The sequence below is a fragment of the Syngnathus leptorhynchus genome, chromosome 12 (assembly GCF_054491065.1).
Source record: "Syngnathus leptorhynchus isolate UIUO chromosome 12, UIUO_Slep, whole genome shotgun sequence".
NCBI classification, from domain to species: Eukaryota; Metazoa; Chordata; class Actinopteri; order Syngnathiformes; family Syngnathidae; genus Syngnathus; species Syngnathus leptorhynchus.
The window spans coordinates 10,998,113-11,020,698 of record NC_141206.1 but is presented as its reverse complement, the minus strand read 5'-3'; the positions used below and the strand labels follow the sequence as shown (position 1 = coordinate 11,020,698).

Here is a 22,586-nt window from a genome sequence, read left to right as displayed (position 1 = left end):
CGCGACATGCAGCTTTGTGGATGCCACCTCTGATTGGCTGGCCTGGTTCGCGTGTGCGCTGTCATTGGGCCAATGTTGTCAAGGTGACTGGACAGACTCAGAGCACAAGCGCCCCATTAAAAGGAAGAATCATGATAAGAATAAACATAAAGGATGATGACACTTTTTCGGGATCTCTGTGGCATCGGACCAGTCATGTAATTCAACTGATGAGAGCCACATCAAACCAGGTGTCAAATGATAAAAAGAAAATATGAGCAATTTAGGAACACTTCTAAACTTTATTTAACGTTATTCAAAGGCACTTTAAATCGTATTTGAGGCCAAAGGTAAAAAAAATCTTGCTTTGGCGCCACCTCGTGGCATCTTATTGAAACGAGGAGAGGAGGTTTATTTGGGCGGGCGGGCAGTCACTTTTGGAAAAAAAAAAAAGGGCTTTGTCGCCGTCTTGTGTCCTATACAGGGACTTACAACATTTTTTTGAGCAGGTGCGTCATCGACTCAAATGTTCACGCTTGGAAACATCGAGGAAGTCTGAGGAAGTTTTGGAGTGTGCCGTCAATGAGGTTCACTTGACATTTGAGAAATAAACGTGGGTGTAAACAGTCGGAGGAGGGAATGGAACTGTGCCAAACCACTTCCACGCATCTTTGGCTGTCTTTTAGCTAAGCTGTCTGTTAGCGGCGCTTAGCGTGGGGGTGCGCTCGGTCTCCTGGAGGGCCCTTCCCGACGTCTCGATGGGCAGCAGCAGGCACAGGACGCCGGCCAGGAAAGAGCAGAGGCAATACACGGCCAGCGTCGAGGACACGGAATGTCGGAGCAGCACCTTGGATCAAAATGTCAGCGGTGGGTGGGCACCTTCTCGTTTGCGTATATTTGAATTCCCCGTCGGCTCACCTGTGCCACAAAGGGTGTGATGAGGGCGCCCACCCTGGCCACGGCGCTACAGGTGCCGAGGGCCAAGGCTCTGGTCTCGGTGGGGAAGACCTGACGAAGCACGGCGAAAACCTTTGGACCTTTCCACATTGGAGCAAAATGCTTTTACCTCTGGCGTGTACAAAAAAGCCACTTGGTATCCACCCGAGATGAAGGCTCTCCCCATGAAAATGAAAACGGTCAGCGCTACCCTGGAAGACCAAAGGCAGGCAGGCAGGCAGGCAGATTTAAAAGGGAAGACGTTTTGCGCACAGCATTTGGGTGGCCGTTACCTGCCGATGCACGCGTACAAGGGCAGAAGGCTCAAGGTGAAGATGAAGAGGGGCAGGGCCATGCTTTTCTTCCTGCCCAGACAGTCCACCGTGCCCAGAACCACAACCAGGCCTGACAGCACAAAGGAAACATCAAGAAATATTCAACAAATAAATGGAGAAAGGAAACATCAATCAATATAAAAGCACATCATAAATAAATAACGTCAACTGGCGACATCCTAATGCAAAAAAAAAAAAAAAAAGCCTTGGTATCCAACACAGTGGAACTCACCTGGAAATTCAGCCAAGGTGGTCCACAGCAGGTCTTTGTAGTCCTCGGACGTGAGCAATTTGCATCCCAGACGACACCCGGCTTTAATTTTGGCCCTCTGGGTGACTGGCACACGTTCACGTGGTGAGCGCCCATGGCCGAAGCTAACCCAAAAGGCCACTTACCCCCGCACGAATCTCCAGATTGGAACATCTCCGTCGTCAGCAGGATGATTCCGTAATAAGCGAAGGCGAAGGAGAACCTCCGGGCGACACAAAGAAAAACTTTGCGTTGCGCAATCGCCCCGACCGTGCGAGCGGGCAAATGTTTGTCAAGCCAACCAGATGAACAAGAGGAGCAGCGTGGTTCTGCGGTAGCGCCGGGTGAAAAGCTCCGAAAGACGCCCGCGGCCGTTGGGCTGCGTTCCAAAAAGACCAGCGGATGAGAAGCATCAAATGACATCCACCCACGGCCGGTCGGCCGACGCCCACCGCCAGGTTGCGGACCATCCTGCCCGGAGGTAAGGCCTTGCCGTTGTCCTTGGCGATGCGTTCCAGCGTGCCCAGCACTTTGCTTACGTTTCCATTCAGCAGGTCGAAGCGAGGACTCTCGGGCAGCCACTGCGCATTCAAAAACGAATACAAAAAAGTGAAGAAAAGAAAAGGTCACACGTCAAACGAGCTGTCCTCACCAAGCAGAAGCAGAGAAAGATGCCCATGGGCACGGCGGACAGGCCCACCAGCCAGCGCCAGCCCAAGCCGGGCATCACCCACACGGCCAGCAGCACCTCCAGCACCACGCCTACAGTCCAGAAGGCCTGAAAATGGACAAGAGCGGTTCCCTCCCTCAGAAGGATCCATCAGACGGATCCTTCAAAAGGTATGGTGATGCGCGTGCGCCCACCGCCATCAGGACCACCGAGAAGCCCCTCGCCTTGGACGGCATGAATTCCGAGTACAGCGTCAGCCTGCGGAAGGTCACGCAAGCTCAAACGTCTCTTTTAGCAGAAATTTGGAAAAAGCCGATCTCACGATTGGTGGGCTCCTCCGATGCCGACGCCCACCGAGCCTCGCAGCAGCAAGAGCCAATAGAAATTGGGCGCCAGGGCGCTCAAGACGCTGTAGTAAAAAGTCCAAGCCATGCAGATGGTCAGCCCCTGCCGTCACACAAAGACGCCGCCGCCGCTCAGTGGCGCCGTGGGGCAAAAGGCCCGGCTCAACTCACCTTTTTCCTGCCGTGCTTGTCCGACAAGTTGCCCCATAAGGACGAGCTGATGCCCATCCCCACAAACACTACCTGGGGGCGGGGCGGGGGGACAAACACGGCTGGCTCACTACTTGTTTGTGTCTTGTCAATTTAAAAAAAAGCCCGTTGGTACCGAGGTAATGAGCGCCACTTTGTAGCCTTCCAAGCTCCAGTCGCAGTGCAACTGCGGGCCCAGGATGCTGAGGATCATCATCTCCATGGCGTCCGCCACCTAAAATCGCACACGCCACGCCTGTTTGCCAAAAGCCAAATAGGGACCAAAAGGCTTTTTAAAAAAAAAATTTCTTACCCAGGAGAAGCCGGTGAGAAATAACAATTTCCACTGGAACATCCCAAAGCCCAGAGCGTCCAGCGCCTCATCCAGAGTGAAGGTTTCTGCAAGAAAGACAAAGGGATCATATTGGGCACATTTAGTCAAAGCTGATTTTGCACAAACCTTGCACGGATGACTTTCTGCGCCCTAGGGTCAAACCTCCAATGGTCACACAGCCCTCATCCTTGATGGAACCTGATGCAGGTTCATCCACATGCTTTCCCTCCATACTAAACAAAAAGACATTATTATTATTATTGTGTGCCTGCCTGGTCGAGCGGAATGGAGTGTTTCGAACCTCTGATCGGGATTTCTCCAGCGCTTGTACGTGACGGAGATGGCGGAATTCCACTTGTCCATTTCGTCGGCGGGCCTTCACTGTGTCCACGGGACGGATGGACGAGACGAAACGAGACGCAACAAGCATTAGCGGTAGGACCTGCTCCTCGAGTTTGGGAGCCACTTTGACGACAGCTCCCGGTGGAACGTGAACGGAAAACAACAAGAGTACCTGTAAAAGAGGGCGGGTTCACACCTACCCGGAAACAAAACGCAAGCAGGTAATTTGCAGAAGGTAAAAAAAAAAAATCGAATTTACACACATTTTATTTAGCCTCGCGGCAATAATTCATTATGTCGTCATACTCGGAGGATTGGGCACAACAAGTTAACGAAATAAATGCAGTAGGAGTGGGCGTCATCCTTTTCGCGGCAATGAGATGATTGACGGTGTCTTTGGCCAATCACATAGCGAGAAATACTTCCTGGTTGAATCCGATCGACGACGTCACCTTAAACAAATGAAAAATTCTTTCAATTACTTAAAAGTTAGTCCTGCTCAACTTTGAACTCACTTGGAACTAAATCACGGAACATCTGGAATTGCATTTATGTGGATGAAATAAAAATGGAAGAAAAGTGTGTGGAATTTTTATGTTCATGAAACATTGCGCATTCCAAAGGTTTGCAGAAGGTCAAACGAGTAAGGTCACCTTGTCGTGCATTTCAGGTACATCGGGAACTTGTGTATCTGTGACCATGACATCTATTTGTCTGCTTGATAAAGTGACCACCTCAACATTGTTAAAGTAGCCACGGTCACACGATGCAACGGCGTCAGCACCATCAGCAATAAAAGGCCAACGAGCTGACTTGCAAATCTGGAGCAGAGTATTTACGGCAATGTAACGTTTGAAAGAAAAAAAGTGTTGGTGGCACGCTCATAAATACAGTTCAGCGCTGTATATCTATATATACGGCGCCCGCCTTCCTTCAGCTTGTTTGGACTCACCAACAGAGCGGAAGGCGGCAAAGCAGAGCATCATCGCTCGCTCCAGCCCAGCATGGACACCAAGGTGAGACAGACGCATCACCATTTTCGCTGCTGTTGATGGACACTTGTCGCCCAAGATGCTCTGCTCGCTTTTCGGCGTGTACTTTGCTATTCATTTCAATCTTTCTTGCGTCACGCTAGCCAATTGTAATTACAGTAGAACTCGGAGAGACGCCCATTCCCGCCTGGTCCATTTATGTCATGCGATAACAGTGGTGGAACAAGTTCTCTCAGCCACGTCGACGACCGGTAACCTTAGAAGCCTCCATCGATGCCCATACGGGAAACCCGGGTGTTAAATATTAAGCAGAGGCCAAAGACATTGTTGTTGCTAAAAATGAAACAAAATGGCCGCTGCCGTCAAAGTATAGCACGGGCGAGTAAATGCTCCTTCTTGAAAATGGGAGATGGATTGTGAAGGATTTTGGAAGGCATATTTTGTTCTCGGGTCTGGATCAATCATCTCCAACGAAGGCGAGCGACGTGGCCTACTGTATAATGCAGTTGGTTGTTCTTTGTGGCGCTGACATGGCGGCTCTCAAGTGCAGCAGTTCATCATTAGCTTGAAATCCATCCATCTAATCAAAGATCAGTAATCAAATACCTGTGTTTTAATTTTATGGAGAGCGCTAAGGACGGACAGATGGACGGGGACCCTGGAAAGATCGCGTTTCTCCATCCTTGTATTACACATAAACACACACACTCCATCAATGTTTAAGTACGGGGGCCGCCGATGCGAGTCGTTAGCGCCTCATTAGGTCGGAAGTGCGCGCTTGCGTCCTCCTCCGGCTCACTCTTGGCGGATGGAGGGAAGACTCACTTGATGACCGGCTGAGGTTCCGCCATGGGTCTACCTCGGGACCCCTAAACTTGTGGACTTTGTTTTTCTGACTGACGCTGACTGAAGTAGAAGAGCTTTAGGTTTGAGCGGATTCAAGCTACGGGAGCGATTGGACCATGACTCACGTGGAAGTGACAGAGGTAACGCAAACTTTTTTATCATCTCGGGTACGGACTTCGCTACCCGAGTGAGGCAGGCCGACATTTTTGGAGAAAGCTCCGAAGCGGGGGACCCCCTGGAGCGTGACCCAGCGTAGCATTGAGTCATGTTTCCTTGGACACGGGGCGGCCGTTCACCGTAGCGCCCTCAATATCTCAATATTCAACTGGAGGATGTTTTCCAGTCATGTTTGTGCCCCCCCCCCCCTCCGCACATCGATGCTTCCCCATCGGAGGAAGTGGAAAAAGTGTAATCTGTGGTTGTTTCCTTTCTGAAGTTAGTCGCAGTCGAAAGCTTCAGCGTACAGTAGGTGACTGACTTGCTTCCAATTTGAGAACGGTTGAGTTTTTTGTTTTATTTCCCCACGAGACTTGATGAATTTTGTTTTGCATGTCAAAGGTGTTTTTAATAGGATCACTTTTTATTGTGGAAGTTTTCTTGAAATGTTTGCCCTCAATTCATTGTGGTGCGTACGAGCAAAATCGCCGCTGTTTATTGACCTAATTGGGCTGGCTCCTCATTCATACATGAACATAACGTCCGTTTTGTGTTCTTCATTTGAAAATTGCATTTTTTGGCATTGTCGATTTTTTTTGTCTATCTTTTAATACTACAAAAATGTGAAGCTCCTTGAAAGAGACATTTGAAAAGACAGCGGGGAAAAAACATTTTGCGTAAGCGGAGAAGATTAGATAGCTTTGTCTGAATATCGATTCATCGCCAGCAGAGAGGACGCCGGCAAGGTCCTGTCCGGGAAGTCACAAAAATAGGGACAGACAGTCAGATAAGAAGCAGCCATGTCATGCATATCCGTCATATGAGATCCAGCTCAAGGCGCACGTACGCACAATCACTCTGTTTGTCCAAATCAATGTCAAATGTAGATCTGGGGGGGGGGGGGGGCAACATTTGACCACATAGTGTTAGCTCATGTCTGCCACCTAGTGTTGAACGTTGATATAACAACAGATGGACTAGCAACAGCTTTTTTTTGGTGAGGGTGCAACAGAAGGGTCCTAGCTGGAGAACATTGTTATTTGTTGTTTGCGCCAGAGCCTGGAGGAGCGCTGCAACCGCATCCTGAGGAACATGGAAGCCTCCCTCACAGCCCGGGACCGCGTGGGGATCCAGGATTTTGTTCTCTTGGACGCCTACACCAGCGAGAGCGCCTTCCTGGAAAACCTGAAGAAACGCTTCCAGGAGAATCTCATTTATGTGAGCGGCTGAAGCGAGCTCATGCTAACGCCTATGCTAACCCGTATGCTAACGTTGAGTTTCCGCTTGGCCAAATTTGGACTCGACTCTTAGGACAGTAATGCTCTGGCGCTAAATTAGGCAAGTGGCCTTGCTGAAACGGCAAGGTCCCAGAAGGTCGCCGCCACAATTTAGCAAAGCGATTGTTCCCGATGGGGACAACGTTAATCACACAGAGGGCACCTTCTCCACGCGACTGGCCTTTAATGAAGGCAAACGTACGAGCTGGTGGCACCAAGTGACCTCCGTGACCTCGCGTCTCTGCAGACCTACATCGGCACGCTGCTGGTCTCGCTCAACCCGTACAAGGAGTTGGACATCTACAGCAGGAAGCAAATGGACATCTACATGGGCGTCAACTTCTTTGAGCTCCCGCCTCACATGTAAGTTGTGGTTTGCAAACGTCACGGCGTTGGCCAGCGACGGACGACACGGTTGCGTGTTCCGCTCAGCTACGCGCTGGCCGACAACGTGTTCCGTACCATGATGTCGGAGTCCAACAACCACTTCATCCTGATCTCGGGCGAGAGCGGCAGCGGCAAGACGGAGGCCTCCAAGAAAATTCTCCATTTCTACGCCGTCAGCTGTCCCAGTAGCAAAATCCTCAACGTCAGAGACCGCCTGCTGTTGTCCAACCCGGTTCTGGAGGTCAGTGAGCGGGCTCGGCGCCTTTCCTCTTTTCCGCTCTCGACGTTTGCCGTCCTCCAGGCTTTCGGGAACGCCAAGACCCTGAAGAACGACAACTCCAGCCGCTTTGGGAAGTACATGGACATCCAGTTTGATCACCAGGTAGACTCCGGGCACCTCCAAATAGCAAACCCCCGTTTACGGCCAAATTCTTTCAGGGCGGAGCAGCCGGCGGCCACATCCTCAGCTACCTGCTGGAGAAGTCCCGCGTAGTCCATCAGAACCGCGGCGAGCGAAACTTTCACATCTTCTACCAGATGCTGGGAAGCGGCGACGAGGAGCTGCTGCGCTGGCTGGGCCTGGAGAACAACTGCCAGCATTACAACTACCTGGTCCAGGTCTGGCCCGAGCGTGCCCGTCGGCCATTTTGGCGGCTCACCGAGCGTGCGTCTCCTTCAGGGCAATTGCTCCAAAGTTGGCTCCATCAACGACAAAAGCGACTGGAAAACGGTGCGCAAAGCTCTCGCCGTCATTGACTTCAGCCAGAACGAGATCGAGGTAGGAATCACAGTTTCTTGTGTATTAGTTTCCACAACTTCTGCCGAGCAACAGGGTAGAAATAATATAAAGTTTTGTGGACCTGAACCAGCACCTGTTTGGAATCATCGGCAGCGTACTCCACTTGGGTAACATCACGTTTGAGGCGGACGCTCGGGGCTACGCCGGCCTCAGCAATGGCCGCCAACTGCACTGGCTGTCCAAGGTCCCGCACAGAACAAAACGTCCTCACTGATGGCCGGACTCAGGGTAAAACTGCGTCTTTGTCCTCCAGTTACTCGGGATTCCCGCTCAGGTGCTCCAACAGGGCTTGACCCATCGCAAGATTGAAACCAAAACAGACGAGGTGACAACATCCGCGCAAGCTAACCCAACTAGCCTGCTAACGCGGTGGCGTCTTTTTCTTGCGGGGGGGGGGCCAAGGTGTTCAGTCCCCTGTCGGTGGAGCACGCCGTGTACGCGAGGGACGCCCTGGCCAAAGCCGTCTACGGACGCACCTTCAACTGGCTGGTCAACAAAATCAACGAGTCCTTAGCTAACACGGTGAGCAACAAACGGCATTGAGCGTAAAGCATCGATGACATCATCGACACAAACATGTTGATAGGATTCCTCCAGGAAGACTGTGATTGGGCTTCTGGACATTTATGGATTTGAGGTTTTCACGCTCAACAGGTGAGATCATTTTACTTCACTTTTTAGATTGAAGAACAAAAGAATTGAGCAAAAAAGCACCTGATTGAGAAAAATGCTCTGACACCTTTGTGGCATTCGGTGTTCTTCTTTGTCTCTTACAATTGTGCTCCTTTTACAGAGCGCCCCTAGTGGTCAGATTGAGACACCGCATCATTGAAACGCTCGCATGTTCCAATATCAGTAGATGACGATCAGAGTTTTTTTTTTCTCCCCCCTTAATGTCAGTTTTGAGCAGTTTTGCATCAACTACTGCAACGAGAAGCTGCAGCAGCTCTTCATCCAGCTCACCCTCAAGTCGGAGCAGGACGAGTACGAGACGGAAGGCATCGAGGTGCGTCCGGCCCGACGGCAACTCTGCCGGTCGACGACCCGAGTGACGTTGGATTTGTCGTTTGGAACGCGCAGTGGGAGCCGGTGCCCTTTTTCAACAATCAGATCATCTGTGACCTGGTGGAGGAGAAACATAGAGGAATCATCTCGTTATTGGTGAGGAGGATGACGCAAAACAAAAGAGAGGCCCGTCTAACGCTGGCCTCCTTGTGCAGGATGAAGAATGTTTACGTCCCGGAGAGGCCAGCGACCTCACGCTGTTGGAAAAGATGGAGGACACAATTGGCGGCCATCCTCATTTTGTCACGTAAGAAACTTCTTTCTGAGACTCGAGAGCAAACGCCGACGAGTTCGCCGTTTTCCGCAGACACAAATTGGCCGACCAGAAAACCAGAAAAACTCTGGCCAGAGGAGACTTCCGCCTCCTGCACTACGCCGGCGAGGTCACGTATCGCGTCGGAGGTGGGGAAAGCCTCCGTGGCGAGTTTGGCGTCCGCTGTGGCCCCGCCCATCATTAACATCTGATCCGTTTGCAGGATTTCTGGACAAAAACAACGATCTTCTGTACAGAAACGGAAAAGAGGTAAGTTAAGGGTGGGAAGTGGTACGTGGTGGCGCTTTTGGTTCAGATCCAGCTTCCTCTCTCCACTCAAGGTCATGCAACAATCCAAAAACGCCATCATCCAACACTGCTTCCCCCTCAGCGAGCCGGACCAAAAGAAAAGACCCGGAACCGTGAGAGAGCCGAGACGCCTTCTCCCATTTTTGGTTTTCCTTCTCCCGAGTGGGCGTTTTTTTTTGGGCGCAGGTGGCGACTCAGTTCAAGAGCAGCCTGGCGGGCTTGACTGAGATCCTGAGGAGCAAAGAGCCTTGGTACGTCCGCTGCGTCAAGCCCAATGAAGCCAAAGAGCCAGGTGAGGTCCGACGGCTAGCCAGGCCAGGCCAGGCGGCATCCATGGGGTTGACCGAACTGCCTCCCTCCCTCCAGGTCGCTTCGATGACGCCCTGGTGAGACACCAGGTCAAGTACTTGGGTCTGATGGAGCACCTGAGGGTGCGGCGGGCGGGCTTCGCCTACCGCCGCAAATACGAGATCTTCCTCCAGAGGTAAGCCGGCAAGGGCAAGTCAAAACTGACAAAATGAAAATCTGCCGACGTCGGCGGCAGGTACAAGCCCCTCTGCCCGGACACCTGGCCCAATTGGAGCGGCACGGCGGCCCAAGGCGTGCGAGTCCTCGTCCAGCACCTGCGATACAAACCCGACGAGTACAAAATGGGCCGGTAGGGAAACCCAGTCGCCTTTCGAGAGCCAGTCGAGCGACATCACGCGGCGCCCGCCTCGCTCCTTTCCAGGACCAAGATCTTCATCCGCCACCCGAGAACTCTGTTTGCCACCGAAGACGCTTTTCAAGTTTGCAAACACAAGCTCGGTGAGAATCGGCACCATTCTGGCTTTTTTTTGGTACCGTTTACCGGACCACTCGCCCGCCCCGCCGTGTGTCGCAGCGACCAGCATCCAGGCCAAGTACAGAGGCTACCACGTCAAAGGCGACTACCAGAAGCAGAAAGAAGCCGGTGGGTATTGTCGTGGCTTTTTTTTCTCCCGACTCTGACAAAGCGCTCGTGCAGCCACCAAGATCGAAAACTGCTGGCGAGGCCTGGCGGCCAGAAAGGAACGACAACAGAGGGAATGGGCCGTCGGGATCATCAAGAGGTACGGCCGCCGTCGAGCCCATAAACGTGGCCAAACGGGAGCCCGTTCTGCCGCGGCAGGTTCATCAAAGGATTCATGACCCGCCACCAACCGGGCGGCGCCGTCAACCGGGACTACCTGGCCTACGTGAGGCACAACTACCTGACCCGGCTGAAGGAGAACCTCCCCGAGACGCTGCTGAGCGCCGACTCGTGGCTCACCCCCCCGCCCGTCATGAAAGAGGTCTGCCGGCGGCCGCATTTGGCCCCGCCCCTCCGTCTCCTACGGTGCTTAGCCCCGCCCCTCCCACTTTGCAGGCGTCGATGTTCCTGAAGCAACTCTTCATTCGCCACATGGTGCGCAAATACGTGCGAGGAATTTCCCAGGAGAGGAAGGCGCAGGTACGTCCCGCTCTGGCATTTGCGCGTCGCCAAACGCCCAGCGTGATCTTTTGGGCTCGTCGTCGTCGGCAGCTGCTGCTGAAAGCGCAGACCAGCTCCATGTTCAAGGGCAGGAAGGAGAACTACCCGCTGAGCGTGCGCTCACCTTTCCTCCACACCAGAATAGGCAGGTCCAATTTGACGAGCCGTCGAATGACTCCCGCCGCCACCGTTAACGCTTCCATTTTGTCCTTCATCCGGGCTTTCCAGACATGAACGTGAAAGTGTTGCAGATGATGGAGCACGAGAACGTGAAGGTAAACTCGGGCGCCGTCTCAATGCTGGTGATTGCGCAACGGGGTTTTGACTCGCCGCCGGCAGTACGGCGTCCCGGTGGTGAAGTACGACCGCAACGGCTTTCGACCTCGTCCTCGCCAGCTGGTCTTCACCCGAGAAGCCGCCTACCTGCTGGACCGGGCCAAGATCAAGCAGAGGATCCGTTACGGCTCGCTGAAAGGTCCGATCGGAGCCGAGGGCCGCTCCTCCGGGAAGTGCTCTGGACGACGTGTTGTTTTGCCTCCAGGAGTTTCCGTGAGCAACCTGAGCGACAACGTCCTGATTCTGCACGTCACCTGCGATGACGTCAAGCAGAAGGTACAAGATGATCCTGTTGAGATTGACAATTTGGGGCTTTTCTGGAGTCTTTTTTTGCGGCAGGGGGATCTCGTTCTGCAGTGCGACTTCCTGTTCGAAGCCCTCACCAAGCTCAACGTCATCGTCGACAAGCGTGACTTCATCCGGGTGGTCCAGGGCAGGTACGTGGCGGAGGGGCGGGGCGGGGCTTTCACTGTCGTCCTAATCGAGTCCAATTTGAAATCCAGCGTGCGAATTGACATCCAGCATGGCAGGGAAGGCTTCGTGGATTTCAGGAGCGGTCACGAGTCGGCCGTCTACCGAGCCAAAAATGGACATTTGACTGTGGTAAAAAAATACAAATAAATTCCTAAATGAAGAAAAAATAAACACTCAGCGTCCTCCTCAGGAATCCACCAGCGCCAAATCCAGATGATTTGGGACGACGTCGCCCCCTGCCGGCAGATTTTGCAAACGGCCACGCTCACTCGAGAAACTTTTTTCCTTTTTTTTACTTGTTGCCACTTCATCTCATCCAACAGCATATTAACTGTTACTGCCAATATTTCACTCGAGGATTGAGTAAAAAAAAATATATTACAGCACACCATGTCAACGTTGTATTGGAAACTTTTGTCACTTGGTTGATGACAATAAAAGCAGACGCTTCTGAGATTTAATCATTGTAGGTTGAGTGCTGCCCTCTAGTGGCGCTCTCCTGGCTCTGCGGGTCCACACTTGACTTTTCCATCAAATAGCAGCAGCCTCACAATTATCAGCAGGTAGAGTAGTAGCCCTAAGCGTTCATGAAAAAGCCAAGACGGCTTTTTTTATGGCCATGGCCTCAGATTGATACGTGCCTATAAAAAGCTCACATAAAACTTGGAGTGGAGTCAAAGGTGCTCACGAGAGCAGTAAAAGACGCCCGTCGGCATGCAGCCGTGACTTTTTTTGTCTTGAGGAGAGTGGAATAAAAGCGGGCCAAAGTCCGGCCACGGCGCGACGCCAACCTCCGCCGAGCCTTCATCCAAAGCGTTATCTAAAGCCACGGACGGCCTTTAGTTGATGATTGAATGTCATCTGGAGCGGGCCGGCAGACTTTCGCTCACACAAAAGCCAAAAGATGCAAAAGTCTGTCGTCTTGGTTCTTCTCCTCTCGTGGATCAGCGGGACACTCGGTAAGCCGATCTTTTGTCACTTTACGTCCATCAGATTGTGATGGAGTTTGATTTTTGATTTTTTTTGCGTAGGCGAGTCGTGCGAGGGCAAATGCGGCCAACCGTCGGGGTCGTGTTGGTGCCGGCCCACGTGCGCGTCTCTGGACGACTGCTGTCCCGATTATCGGCAATTCTGCGTGGAATTCTCCCCGCAGTCGGGATCCATTTTGGGCGGCACCGATTTTCTCCTACTCCATGCGACTTTCAACCAAAGTTCTCAAATCCGCTGCAAGTACGACTTTGATGGCTCAAAAGCGAGGTGACCCCGAATGATCCGGGCGGCCTCCGCTTCTCCTTCAGGTTCGACGACCACATCGAGACGGACGGTTACGTGGACTCCAATGGGCGCGCTCACTGCGTCTCGCCCCTCCTCTACCAAAGCGGCTGGATTCCCGTGCAGGTCTCCTCGAATTTGGGCATCACCTTCAACAGAGCGGGCTCCTGGCTGGCGGGTACGTGAACGTCCCCGGTCCGGCGTCACGCATTGGGACCCCGGTGAATATTTTGCGTCCTGCGCAGTGCATACCGGCAAGTTGGACTCCAAGTTCAAGGCGGTTTTGGTGAACTCCACCAAGTGGCAGTACTACGGCACACCCGGGGTGGGCGGCGCCTTGCAGGTGACCTGGAACACCTCGCTGGTCCAAGCAAAGAGGGTCAACATTGAGCTGTGGGGCTACAGGGAGATTGGTAAGATGCACCATCTAATTGCTGGAACACCGTCCCTTTTTTGGACTTATACCGCATCTCTCCCCCCCCATGCAGGAAAGCCCTACTCAGAGCAATGGCGTGCCGAGTGGAGGTATCTTTACTCCCTGACCACGGATAGCGCCAACAACGGCAGCTTCACTTTTGTGCCTCAACCTTCAGCCAATTTCTCAAGTTGGGAACTCGGAGCGCTCCGGATCAGCTCGAGCGCAAACCCAAACGGTTTGGTGTACGTTCAAGTTTCTTCCGTATGTCATCAATCCATGTTATGCACATATTGATGATCTCGATCTAGCTAGCTTGCTAGCCGTTAGCCTATTGGGAAAATCAACACTTTCAAACTGACATGACGGCGAATAATCTAACGTTAGGAATGTGGAAGCGGCGTGGAGCGAGGACCACGCCCTGGCCTGGCACCTGGACGGCACGTTCCGTAACGACTCCGGGGCTTGGGCGCTGGACAAATGTTTAGCGTGGGACCTGCTGGAAAACGACCTGCCCAACTTCCAGGACGAAATCATCGACTGCCCCTGCACCCTGGCGCAGGCCCGGGCTGACACGGGAAGATTCCACGTAAGGCAAATTTCAAAGAAAATCCAGGCGCCGTTTATTTCTCTCTGGCTTTGCACATTCAGACGGATTACGGCTGCGATATGGAGAAAGGCAGCGTGTGCACGTACCACCCGGGCAGCATTCACTGCGTGAGGGCCGTACAAGCCAGGCAAGTCCGTTCCAAAAAATGCTCAGTTTCGAAAAGAAAACAAAAATCGGCTGACCTCGAACACGGCCTCCGCAGTCCCACGTACAGGGCGGGTCAGCAGTGTTGCTACGACAGCAGCGGCGCTCAGGTCCTGACGGCCGACTCCATCGGAGGGAGCACCCCGGACCGGGCCCACGACTGGGGCTCGCCCCCGTACCGCGCCCCCCCCCGGGTGCCGGGCCAGTCCCACTGGGTGTACGACGTCCTGAGCTTCTACTACTGCTGCCTGTGGTCTGACAACTGCCACTACTACTTCAAGCACAGAGGCTCCAGCGACTGTCGGCGCTACCGGCCTCCCGCCTCAGGTGGGGAAACAAAGCTTGACACCCTTTTTACATGAGCTCACATGATTCATGCGATTGAAACATAAAGATGGTTTGCTCATTCAGGACATTTAGGGGACAACATTGCTGAAAATTCCACCTTTTTAGAATACTGTACAATTTGGGATATTTACCTCCTACTTTCTCATTTGTTCACCAATTCAGAGCAAGATTATTATAGTTTTGATTTTCGTTCCTTTTTATTTTGCTTTGAGTAAATTCTAATTAGTTTTCAGGACAGCTCTGTTAGTTTTTAGATTTAGGTTTTTTTTTTGTTCAGTTTTAGTCAGAGTTTTGCTTCTTTTTTCTTGTACAGTGGAGACATGATGGAAAAGGTAAGCGCTCCTTACCTGGCGATACGTGTCGCAAACTCGTCGCTCAGGAGTGACGTCATCGGATGGCGCTTTTTTGATTGGCTGCTGCTATATGACGTTACTTCCGCCTGACGCAGATTGACGGCACTACAACTCCCAGACTCAAAAAACAAAGGACATCTTTGACATAGATATAGTTTTGGAAACGTCAAATGCAATATGTAAATGTTCCGTTTCTTTAAGCATTTTCATGTTTATCTAATTTCATTGCAAATGTTTTTCAATTTTAGTTTCAGCAGTTTGGTTAGTTTACTTAACCAATCAAACCATTTCCTACTTCAAATTCTTCAGCTTAGCTTAGCTTAGCTTCTATTCGTTAAACAATTACAAAATGATAAATGCAGTCCTATTCAAACGATGACTGCAACTGAAGTGCTTGAAATGAAACATGAAGTGCAGTTTGAACATTTACTGAAATTGAGTGATACTTTCACGTAGCACTAGAGGGCGCCCCCGTAGGACTTTTTGCGCCTCACTCGTCTCCGTTTGCACCCCCAGCGGTTGTGTTTGGAGATCCACATTTCATAACGTTCGACGGCGTCCGCTATTCTTTCAACGGCAAAGGCGAGTACACTTTGCTGACGTCTCCCGAAAAGCATCTGACGATCCAAGGCAGAACCGAGTCGGTCAACGGTAAGCCAAATACGGTGGAAAGCGCACTTCATGGAGATTTCATCACATTGATTTTCGCCACACAGAAAATGCCACCAAGCTGTCGTCCGTGGTCATGAGGGAAGCCACGTCGGACATCATCGAAGTGCGTCTGGTCGCCGCTGATGACAACCTACAAGTGCTGCAAAATCAAAAGCGGCTTCTGTTCAATGAGCAGAGCTGGATGGACCTGGATGGTGAGGAAAAACTACCTGAAGATAGCTGGGCTAAACAAAAGGCCAATGACAAAAAGGGGGGATTTTTGCAAATGCTAAATTGTGTCTTGTCAGGTGTGTTTGTGTTTTCGCCTTCGGGCGCCAACGTGACGGTGATGTTCCCCAGCGGCGCCGGCGTGGAGGTGCGTCTCCGCGGCGCTGCCGTTACGGCAACGGTGCTCCTGCCGGAAGAATTCCACAACGCCACGCGGGGATTGTTGGGCAACTTCAACGGGGCGGCCGACGACGACCTGCTTCCCGCCCGCGGCGGCTCGGCGGCCTACGCCGATAACGCCGAGGAGGTTTTCAACTTTGGGGCTAGCTGTGAGACAATCACTTCATCTTTGAAATGAAATTGACATAGATATTAGAATGATCAATGAAGCCGTTTGGAAAAATGGTGAATTCAAATGTATTGGATGATTGCATTCAATCATTTGTTGTTGAACCTTTGGGCCCATAAAATGGAAATATTTGTCCAATTTTACAAATGAACAAGAACTATTTCTATCGGGTCAAAAATTGGCGAAATATTTGTCAATTTTTTACAAGTACAATCATTTAATTACAAGTGGAGTTGTGAAATGTGAGTGTTGTTGTCTTGCAGGGGCTGTCTCCAACACATCCGCCTTGTTTACGTACGATTCCAAATACCTTTTGGACACCTTTTACAATTCTCCCAGACACGACCCCGATTTTATTCCAGCCTTTTCAGTCCCAGAGAATCCCGACGACCCGCTCTACAATATTGCTTCTGACATTTGCTCCGGAGACGACTCTCACTTCTGCAGGTATGAAGCCGGAAAAAGCATAAAACGGACAAAATTGGATTTGTTTTGTGTTTTCAAATCGAGGTTGAGGTTTCCTGTAAAAATGTTTTCATATCATGACCGGGGAGAAAATCTGCTGACGTCATGCTAACACGTCATGATTTTTTGCAGGTATGATATTTTGGTGGGTCGGAGTTTGGAGCTGGGAAAGGCCACCAAAGCCTCGTTCCGTGGTCACATTTCTCTTGTGGAAGACTTGAAGCCTGGTAAGGTATTTGCCAGAGAACAGTCAGGTCATCAATAAACATCAAAGCTTTAGCATCGGCATTCGTCGATAGTATCAAACACAATTAGCAGAAGGCTAAATCACATGCTAAGCTAAGGTCACTAAGTTTTGCATTCGCATTTTATCGCGTGAGGCTAATTGCTAAGCTAACAGCATTGCTAAGTTTTATATATATATATATATGCATGGCACGTTAGCATTAGCATGGGACAATGCAATCCAAGTGCGTCAGGGTGTTTTTGTTGATTGTCATTTGGACTTCCTGTACGCGCGCAGTGATTTCCTGCGGTTGGCTGGCGCCTCCCATTAACGGCAAGAAGGAGGGCACCACCTACCTGCAAGGGGCCACGGTGCGCCTGCTGTGCGACCACGGCTTCACGCTGCAAGGAGCGGCCCAGCGCACGTGCCAGGCGGACGGCACTTGGTCGGCGGGAGGCCAAACCCTTTGCGTTCCCAACGCTCCTACTAGTGCGTCCACGTGCGTGAAAACAAGGCTCGGCCGTTTGCATCAACTCGGTTTTGTCGACAGGTAACGACGCGGCCGTCATCGCCGGTTCTGTGGTCGGCGTTCTTCTGGGGGTGGCGCTAATAACAACGGGGGTCGTGCTCTGGACCAAGAAACGGTGAGGGTCGAGTGGCATGATTTGTGATGGGATGATCTGTTTGGTGTTTTGGTGTGTTTGCAGGTCGGGAAGGTCAGTGGGAATGAATGTCAATCTTTAACTGAGAGCGGGCCCTTCCTTCGTCATAGTCCAACCTTTGTCTTCACCAGTAGTACGACGGCTGAATTGTATTCTGCTGACATTGCGTAATGACTTCCAAATGTGAAAATAAATTCTTCAGTGCAGTTTTACTTTTGGCCACTCATTGAGCTATCTAGCTGTCCATCGTTAGCTATCTTGCCAGCTATCTGGTTATTGGGTTGAGAAAAGTGAGCGAGAATATTTGTGTGTGTATTTGAAATGACGTGTTTAGATACTTGTATTACTTTGATGAGGTATTTGATGTCTATTTCCACCTCCTACTTCTCCATCTTCACACCTATCCGCCATCACGAGAGTAAATTGAGCGCGTGCGAGTGTTGGTTGCGCGGTGTCTCTTTAAGGGAAGGGGGAGTGGAAGAAAAGCGGGACCAAAAAAAGAAAAAGACAGAGAGAGAGGGTTGAGGAGATGAATAGAAGGCACGAGAAGCACCTACCATGACCAAGTGCGCTGTAAATGTAGGACACACATCCGAGCCTTCGAGCGGCGTCACATCGGGACGCCTGGGCACCATGTCCGGACTCGCCTCCCGCCACCGGCCCGCCGCCGCCGCCGCCGCAAGCGCCTCTGCAAGCGCCACCGCAAGCGCCACCGCCGTCCTCCAGGCGAGCGTGGCAACCGTCACCCGGGGAAAGGCTGCCTCCTCTCCGGTGCCACAAAATTACATCACATCTTTCCGCGATTATCAATGGTAGGCATTGCGTAATTGCCTCCCCCTCCCCCTTGCTCCGTATTATTATTATTATTATTTTATATTTGTCACCCCCGCCCCCCTAACCCACCCCCCCTCTCCGCCCGCCTCTGGAGAATCACGGCGGCCTTTGGTTTTGCATTGATTGGCTGGAGGATGCCCTTTTCCCGGCCAAAAAGGACTCGCAGCCCGCGTTGAGCGGAGCTGCAGGATGCGCGTGAGGCCGGCGGCGGACGTGTGCTGCATTTGCGGACGTCGGACACAAGGAGAGCGGGCCTGCTGCGCCGGCGGGCCGCTCCAGCTCCAGCTCCAGCTCCAGCTCCAGCTCCTCCTCCTCCTCCTCCTCCTGCAGCGGCGGCGGCGGCAGAAGCGCGGTTCCTCTTCGGCTCCTCCTCTGCTCCTCGTCCCCCCTCCGCAGTGCAGGAGCATGCTGCCGGCGTGAAGAAGGGATGAGGCCGCGCACGGGGACTCCAGCGGGCCACAGCTGCGGCCTTCTTCTCACCACAGCCGGCGGCAGCCAAGCCACTGCGAACGCAACACCGCCACCGTCACATCAGCATCTTTGGTACTTGCCACTCACTCTTCGTCCGTCGATTGCATGAACAACAAGAACAAGAACAGGGGGGGGGGGGGGGGGGAGGGGGAGAAGTGTAATGCGCGTGCATGTGCGTGTGTGAAAGGGGAGGAGGAGGGGGGAGGGCGCACGCTCACGCGTTATGCGATGACTACATCCATCCGTAGTCATGGCAACCACATCCTGTTAATGGATGTTATTTTCCCCCTCCTCCTCACTCACCTCCTTAAAAAATCGACTCACGCTGTTCAAATGAATTTGAGATTGAAGAAAAAATGACCTGCAAATGAAAAGGTGGTTGCAAAAGTGTGCACACCTTCCAACAAACTGCCAGCATTTCAAGTCCAAATAAATTTGCAGGTCATCAGGCAGATCCAGGAGCATGAGCAGAACTTTGAGCTGCGGGAGCAGATGTCTGGCTACAAGCGCATGCGGCGGCAGCACCAGAAGCAGCTGATCGCCCTGGAGAACAGGCTCAAGGCCGAGATGGACGAGCACAGGTTGAGGCTGCACAAAGACTTGGAGACGCAGGCCAACGGCACGTACGCCGAGCTGGAGCGGCTGGCCAAGCGCCACGCCTCTCAGACCGACAAAGAGGTACGGCCCGCCGTCCGTCGCCACAACGCCCACCGTAGCCATGGATGCCTCCCGGCAGATGAAGTCGGTGGCGGCGGAGGAGAGGCGCATCCAGCAGCAGATCGCGGCTCAGCAGAAGAAGGAGCTGACGTCCTTCTTGGAGAGCCAGAAGAGAGAGTACCGACTCTGCAAGGACAAAATCAAAGAGGTGAAAGAAGAATTGCTGGACAAAATTCATTTTTTGAAAACTGAAACCATCCGCCGATCTAGCGCCGATCACTAATCGGCCTGAATTCGCAGGAGATGAGCGAAGACCCGTGCACCCCGAAAGAGGAGAAGCAAGAGCGTCTTTCGCGCCACAAGGAGACCATTCAGCGCTCGCAGGCCGAGGAGGAAGCCGACCTGCTGGCGCAGCAGCGGCTCGTCTACGAGCGAAGCTGCCGGGCCCTCAAGCGCCGAAGTCTGCTCAGGAAGCACGACTTTGAGCAGGAGCAACTCCGAGAGGTGAGCGCCTCTGTCCGTGGCACGGCGCAAATCCAAAATGTCCTCGCCTCTCCCCAGGAGCTGAACAAGAAGAGGAGCCAGAAGGAGATGGAGCACGCCCTGATGATCCGCCAGGACGAGGCCACCCAGGACCTGGAGCAGCGGCATCTTCACGTGCTCCACAAGCTGCGCGTGGAGCTGATGCGGCTGCAGCACCAGACCGAGCTGGAGAACCAGGAGGAGTACAACAGCCGAAGGCAGCACGAGCTCCTGCGCAAACACGCCCTGGAGCACAGGCAGCAGCCCAGAGACCTCAAGGTCACCTTTGAAAAAGTGAAAAAAAAAGAGCACGAAAGGATGAATTGAATTTGCGCCTCCGTCCTCAGGCGCTGGAGCTGCAGATCAAGAAGCAGTTCCAGGACACGTGCAAGGTTCAGAACAAGCAGTACAAAGCTCTGCGCAACCACCAGCTGGAGGTCTCGCCCAAAGCGGAGCACAAGAGTCTCCTCAAGGGGCTGAAGGAGGAGCAGACCCGCAAGCTGGCCGTGCTGGCCGAGCAGTACGAGCACTCCATCAACCAGATGACCGCCTCGCAAGCGGTACGCGCCGCGCCGCCGTGCCGTGACCAAACTAGCCTCCGTGCTAACAGCGTGATAAAGCCATATTGCCGTTATGCAGATGAGGCTGGAGGCGGAGCAAGAGGCCGAGTGCGAGGCCTTGAAGCAGCAGCTGAAGCAGGAGATGGAGCTGCTGGACGCCTACCAGAGGAAGACCAAGTCCCAGATGGAGAGCCAACACCAGCGAGAGCTGCAGAAGCTGGAGCAGAAGGTCTCCATCCGCCGGGCCCACCTGGAGCAGAAGATGGAGGAGGAGCTTTCGGCTCTGCAGAAGGATCGCAGCGAGAGGATCAAAACTCTGCTGGAGCGCCAGGAGCGAGAGATTTTGTCCTTTGACAGCGAGACTCGCATCCTGGGCTTCGGGAGTCTGGGATCTTTGGACTTGTTCCTCAAGGACGACAACAGATGAAAGCGGACCAGCCGGCGGCCACCTTTTCCTTCCTTCCTTCCTTCCTTCCTTCCTTCCTTCCTTCCTTCCTTCCTTCCTTCCTTCCTTCCTTCCTTCACGCCGGAAGCCGAGCGGATCCGGCCACTCGCCGTCTGGGGATTAGTCGCCCCCCCCCCTTGGTCTGGATTTTTGGTATCAAGTGAATAATTCAGGAAATTTTTTGCTAAAATGGGCACTTTGATATGTTTTAGTGGAACTCCATGGTGTGTGCGTGTGTGTAGAGAAGGGGTGGGCAAAGCGTGGCCCGGGCGGGGGTCAACGGGGCCAAATCTCTTCTGGAATCGGGCCCGCAGTGGGCCAAATGACTTTTTTTTTGGGGGGGGGGGGATGACGTCATTGTAAAGTGCTGTTTTTCCCAACGGCACAATCCAGATCTTCTTCTGAGGCCAATTGTCATCAAAGAGTCCAAATGTTAGATCCACTTTTGATTTTTGACCTCTTTGCGGTTGAGCACAAATCCTTTGCCCACCCCGACGCCCGGGACATGCTGGAATGTGAGCTGACCACACCCACGACACCTCCCCGTGACGCTCTTCTTTTCCTTCTTCTGGTTCTGGTTCTCCTTCTTCCTGTTTTCTTTGTCTTCTCGTCATCTTCTTGTCTATCTTCTTCTGGTTCTTCATCTGATTTTTCTTCTTCTGCTCGTCCTTCTTTGTCTGAAGCTGCTTTCTTTTTTTTTTCTTCTACTTCTCGTTGTTTTTCCGGAATGTGAACGTCGGCGTGGCGGCGTCGTGGCTTTTCTCATTGCATGCACTTTATTAGGGACACGTGACGCATGGCTCCGTTTGTAAATAAAGTGGCTGTCAGGAGAATTTTTAGGTTGCCCCGCCCCTCGCCCCTCGCCCCCCCCAAGCTATGATGGATTCACATCTGCCTTTGTTTGAGTTGTCGTGCCTTTTCTCCAAATTTGATTTGCTGTTCTTTTGTGTCATCCGACGTGTTGTCCACGACCAATGGTGACAATTGTGCTGTTTTTTTGATATCAAATCAATATTTGTACTTGAGCATAGAGTTAGGACACGCCCACCCCAACCCGTCTATTTACTCACGTGACGGAGCTTACAAGTTTTTTCTTTTTTTTCGGGATCGTGTAGTTGTGAGACTCTATCGTGACGGCGGACGGAACAACACACACACACACACACACACACACACACACACACACGCACACACACGAGCCAGATTTGCAATTAGGATGATGACGGACACTTTTCATGAGAAGGCAAAGTTGAGTGAGAGTTTTGATTTTCAGTCACGGGTGGATTCCTGTGGAAAGCGCAGAATGTTACAACAGTTGTGTCGCAATATTTGCCGTGACTGAGCAGCTTGCACAATTTCCATTTGGTTGGACCAACCGATCGTTTGGTGCTTCATTTCTTACGCCACTTTTAGCCTTGTCCACGCTCTCGCCGTCAACGACACGGACAGATTGAGCCAATGACACTTTTTTTCCAACTCATTCAGTGCCATCGACGGTTATAGACGTCAACGATAGTAACTGGGTGGGCTTCGGCGGGCCAACTCCATTTCTGGTGCTTTTGCAGGCAACAGTTTTTGGTCCTCAACTAAATCTGGGGCCTATAGTGCA

At 52.3% G+C, this 22,586-nt stretch overlaps 4 protein-coding genes across 10 annotated transcripts; 3 read left to right on the top strand and 1 right to left on the bottom strand.

Moving 5' to 3' along the window:
- Positions 1 to 261: 261 nt before the first annotated feature.
- Positions 262 to 14,941, bottom strand: svopb (SV2 related protein b). Of its 5 annotated transcripts, XM_085925895.1 has the most exons (19): positions 14,902 to 14,941; positions 8,800 to 8,958; positions 3,552 to 3,575; positions 3,339 to 3,418; positions 3,164 to 3,270; positions 3,017 to 3,102; positions 2,840 to 2,938; positions 2,686 to 2,757; positions 2,493 to 2,617; positions 2,365 to 2,428; positions 2,153 to 2,278; positions 1,953 to 2,081; positions 1,803 to 1,879; positions 1,647 to 1,723; positions 1,483 to 1,587; positions 1,209 to 1,320; positions 1,046 to 1,127; positions 898 to 987; positions 262 to 826 (listed from the first exon to the last, which is right to left on the bottom strand). In XM_085925895.1, the coding sequence occupies exons 4-19, from the start codon at positions 3,398 to 3,400 to the stop codon at positions 662 to 664; spliced, it is 1,578 nt and encodes a 525-aa protein (XP_085782021.1). In that variant the 5' UTR covers positions 3,401 to 3,418; positions 3,552 to 3,575; positions 8,800 to 8,958; positions 14,902 to 14,941; the 3' UTR covers positions 262 to 661. The 5 variants fall into 5 exon arrangements, with proteins under 5 accessions (XP_085782021.1, XP_085782023.1, XP_085782022.1 ...); XM_085925897.1 differs by lacking the exons at positions 8,800 to 8,958; positions 14,902 to 14,941 and adding an exon at positions 3,686 to 3,758; XM_085925896.1 differs by lacking the exons at positions 8,800 to 8,958; positions 14,902 to 14,941 and adding an exon at positions 3,643 to 3,697.
- On the top strand, positions 5,671 to 12,205 carry myo1hb (myosin IHb). 3 transcript variants are annotated; one of them, XM_085925891.1, is made up of 32 exons: positions 5,671 to 5,682; positions 6,430 to 6,591; positions 6,898 to 7,013; positions 7,083 to 7,278; positions 7,339 to 7,419; positions 7,476 to 7,655; positions 7,717 to 7,815; positions 7,907 to 8,020; positions 8,090 to 8,161; positions 8,239 to 8,358; positions 8,423 to 8,490; positions 8,737 to 8,842; positions 8,917 to 8,997; positions 9,057 to 9,148; positions 9,209 to 9,303; positions 9,378 to 9,424; positions 9,496 to 9,576; positions 9,650 to 9,755; positions 9,830 to 9,947; positions 10,008 to 10,121; positions 10,194 to 10,270; positions 10,347 to 10,415; positions 10,470 to 10,554; positions 10,614 to 10,776; positions 10,851 to 10,934; positions 11,007 to 11,100; positions 11,184 to 11,230; positions 11,295 to 11,430; positions 11,497 to 11,567; positions 11,631 to 11,728; positions 11,795 to 11,894; positions 11,956 to 12,205. In XM_085925891.1, the coding sequence occupies exons 2-32, from the start codon at positions 6,466 to 6,468 to the stop codon at positions 11,980 to 11,982; spliced, it is 3,063 nt and encodes a 1,020-aa protein (XP_085782017.1). In that variant the 5' UTR covers positions 5,671 to 5,682; positions 6,430 to 6,465; the 3' UTR covers positions 11,983 to 12,205. The 3 variants fall into 3 exon arrangements, with proteins under 3 accessions (XP_085782017.1, XP_085782016.1, XP_085782018.1); XM_085925890.1 differs by having other exon boundaries at positions 11,295 to 11,728; XM_085925892.1 differs by lacking the exon at positions 5,671 to 5,682 and having other exon boundaries at positions 6,412 to 6,591; positions 11,295 to 11,728.
- susd2 (sushi domain containing 2) lies at positions 12,670 to 17,762 on the top strand. The gene is given in 16 exon segments (XM_085925893.1): positions 12,670 to 12,724; positions 12,797 to 12,995; positions 13,064 to 13,215; positions 13,283 to 13,450; positions 13,526 to 13,697; positions 13,840 to 14,041; positions 14,104 to 14,189; positions 14,265 to 14,533; positions 15,424 to 15,596; positions 15,599 to 15,773; positions 15,867 to 16,115; positions 16,399 to 16,582; positions 16,733 to 16,827; positions 17,124 to 17,315; positions 17,377 to 17,470; positions 17,534 to 17,762. Coding segments are annotated over 16 exon segments (2,502 nt in total). The 3' UTR covers positions 17,571 to 17,762.
- A 1,066-nt stretch (positions 17,763 to 18,828) lies between these two features.
- On the top strand, positions 18,829 to 21,221 carry taok3b (TAO kinase 3b). The gene is made up of 7 exons (XM_085925899.1): positions 18,829 to 18,865; positions 19,235 to 19,471; positions 19,530 to 19,658; positions 19,751 to 19,954; positions 20,012 to 20,251; positions 20,320 to 20,532; positions 20,612 to 21,221. The coding sequence occupies exons 2-7, from the start codon at positions 19,286 to 19,288 to the stop codon at positions 20,957 to 20,959; spliced, it is 1,320 nt and encodes a 439-aa protein (XP_085782025.1). The 5' UTR covers positions 18,829 to 18,865; positions 19,235 to 19,285; the 3' UTR covers positions 20,960 to 21,221.
- The last annotated feature ends 1,365 nt before the right edge of the window (positions 21,222 to 22,586 follow it).

Excerpts from the sequence above, each read along its gene's own strand:
- svopb (XM_085925895.1), bottom strand. The coding sequence starts at position 3,400 with ATGGACAAGTGGAATTCCGCCATCTCCGTCACGTACAAGCGCTGGAGA. Across the intron at positions 2,939-3,016 it reads TTCTCACCGGCTTCTCCTGG|GTGGCGGACGCCATGGAGAT; the intron begins GTAAGAAATTTT and ends GTGCGATTTTAG. Across the intron at positions 2,429-2,492 it reads ATCGGAGGAGCCCACCAATC|GCTGACGCTGTACTCGGAAT; the intron begins GTGAGATCGGCT and ends GACCTTCCGCAG.
- taok3b (XM_085925899.1), top strand. The coding sequence starts at position 19,286 with ATGTCTGGCTACAAGCGCATGCGGCGGCAGCACCAGAAGCAGCTGATC. Across the intron at positions 19,659-19,750 it reads GCAAGGACAAAATCAAAGAG|GAGATGAGCGAAGACCCGTG; the intron begins GTGAAAGAAGAA and ends CTGAATTCGCAG. Across the intron at positions 19,955-20,011 it reads AGCAGGAGCAACTCCGAGAG|GAGCTGAACAAGAAGAGGAG; the intron begins GTGAGCGCCTCT and ends GCCTCTCCCCAG.
- myo1hb (XM_085925890.1), top strand. The coding sequence starts at position 6,466 with ATGGAAGCCTCCCTCACAGCCCGGGACCGCGTGGGGATCCAGGATTTT. Across the intron at positions 6,592-6,897 it reads TCCAGGAGAATCTCATTTAT|ACCTACATCGGCACGCTGCT; the intron begins GTGAGCGGCTGA and ends GCGTCTCTGCAG. Across the intron at positions 11,101-11,183 it reads TTTCCTCCACACCAGAATAG|ACATGAACGTGAAAGTGTTG; the intron begins GCAGGTCCAATT and ends CGGGCTTTCCAG.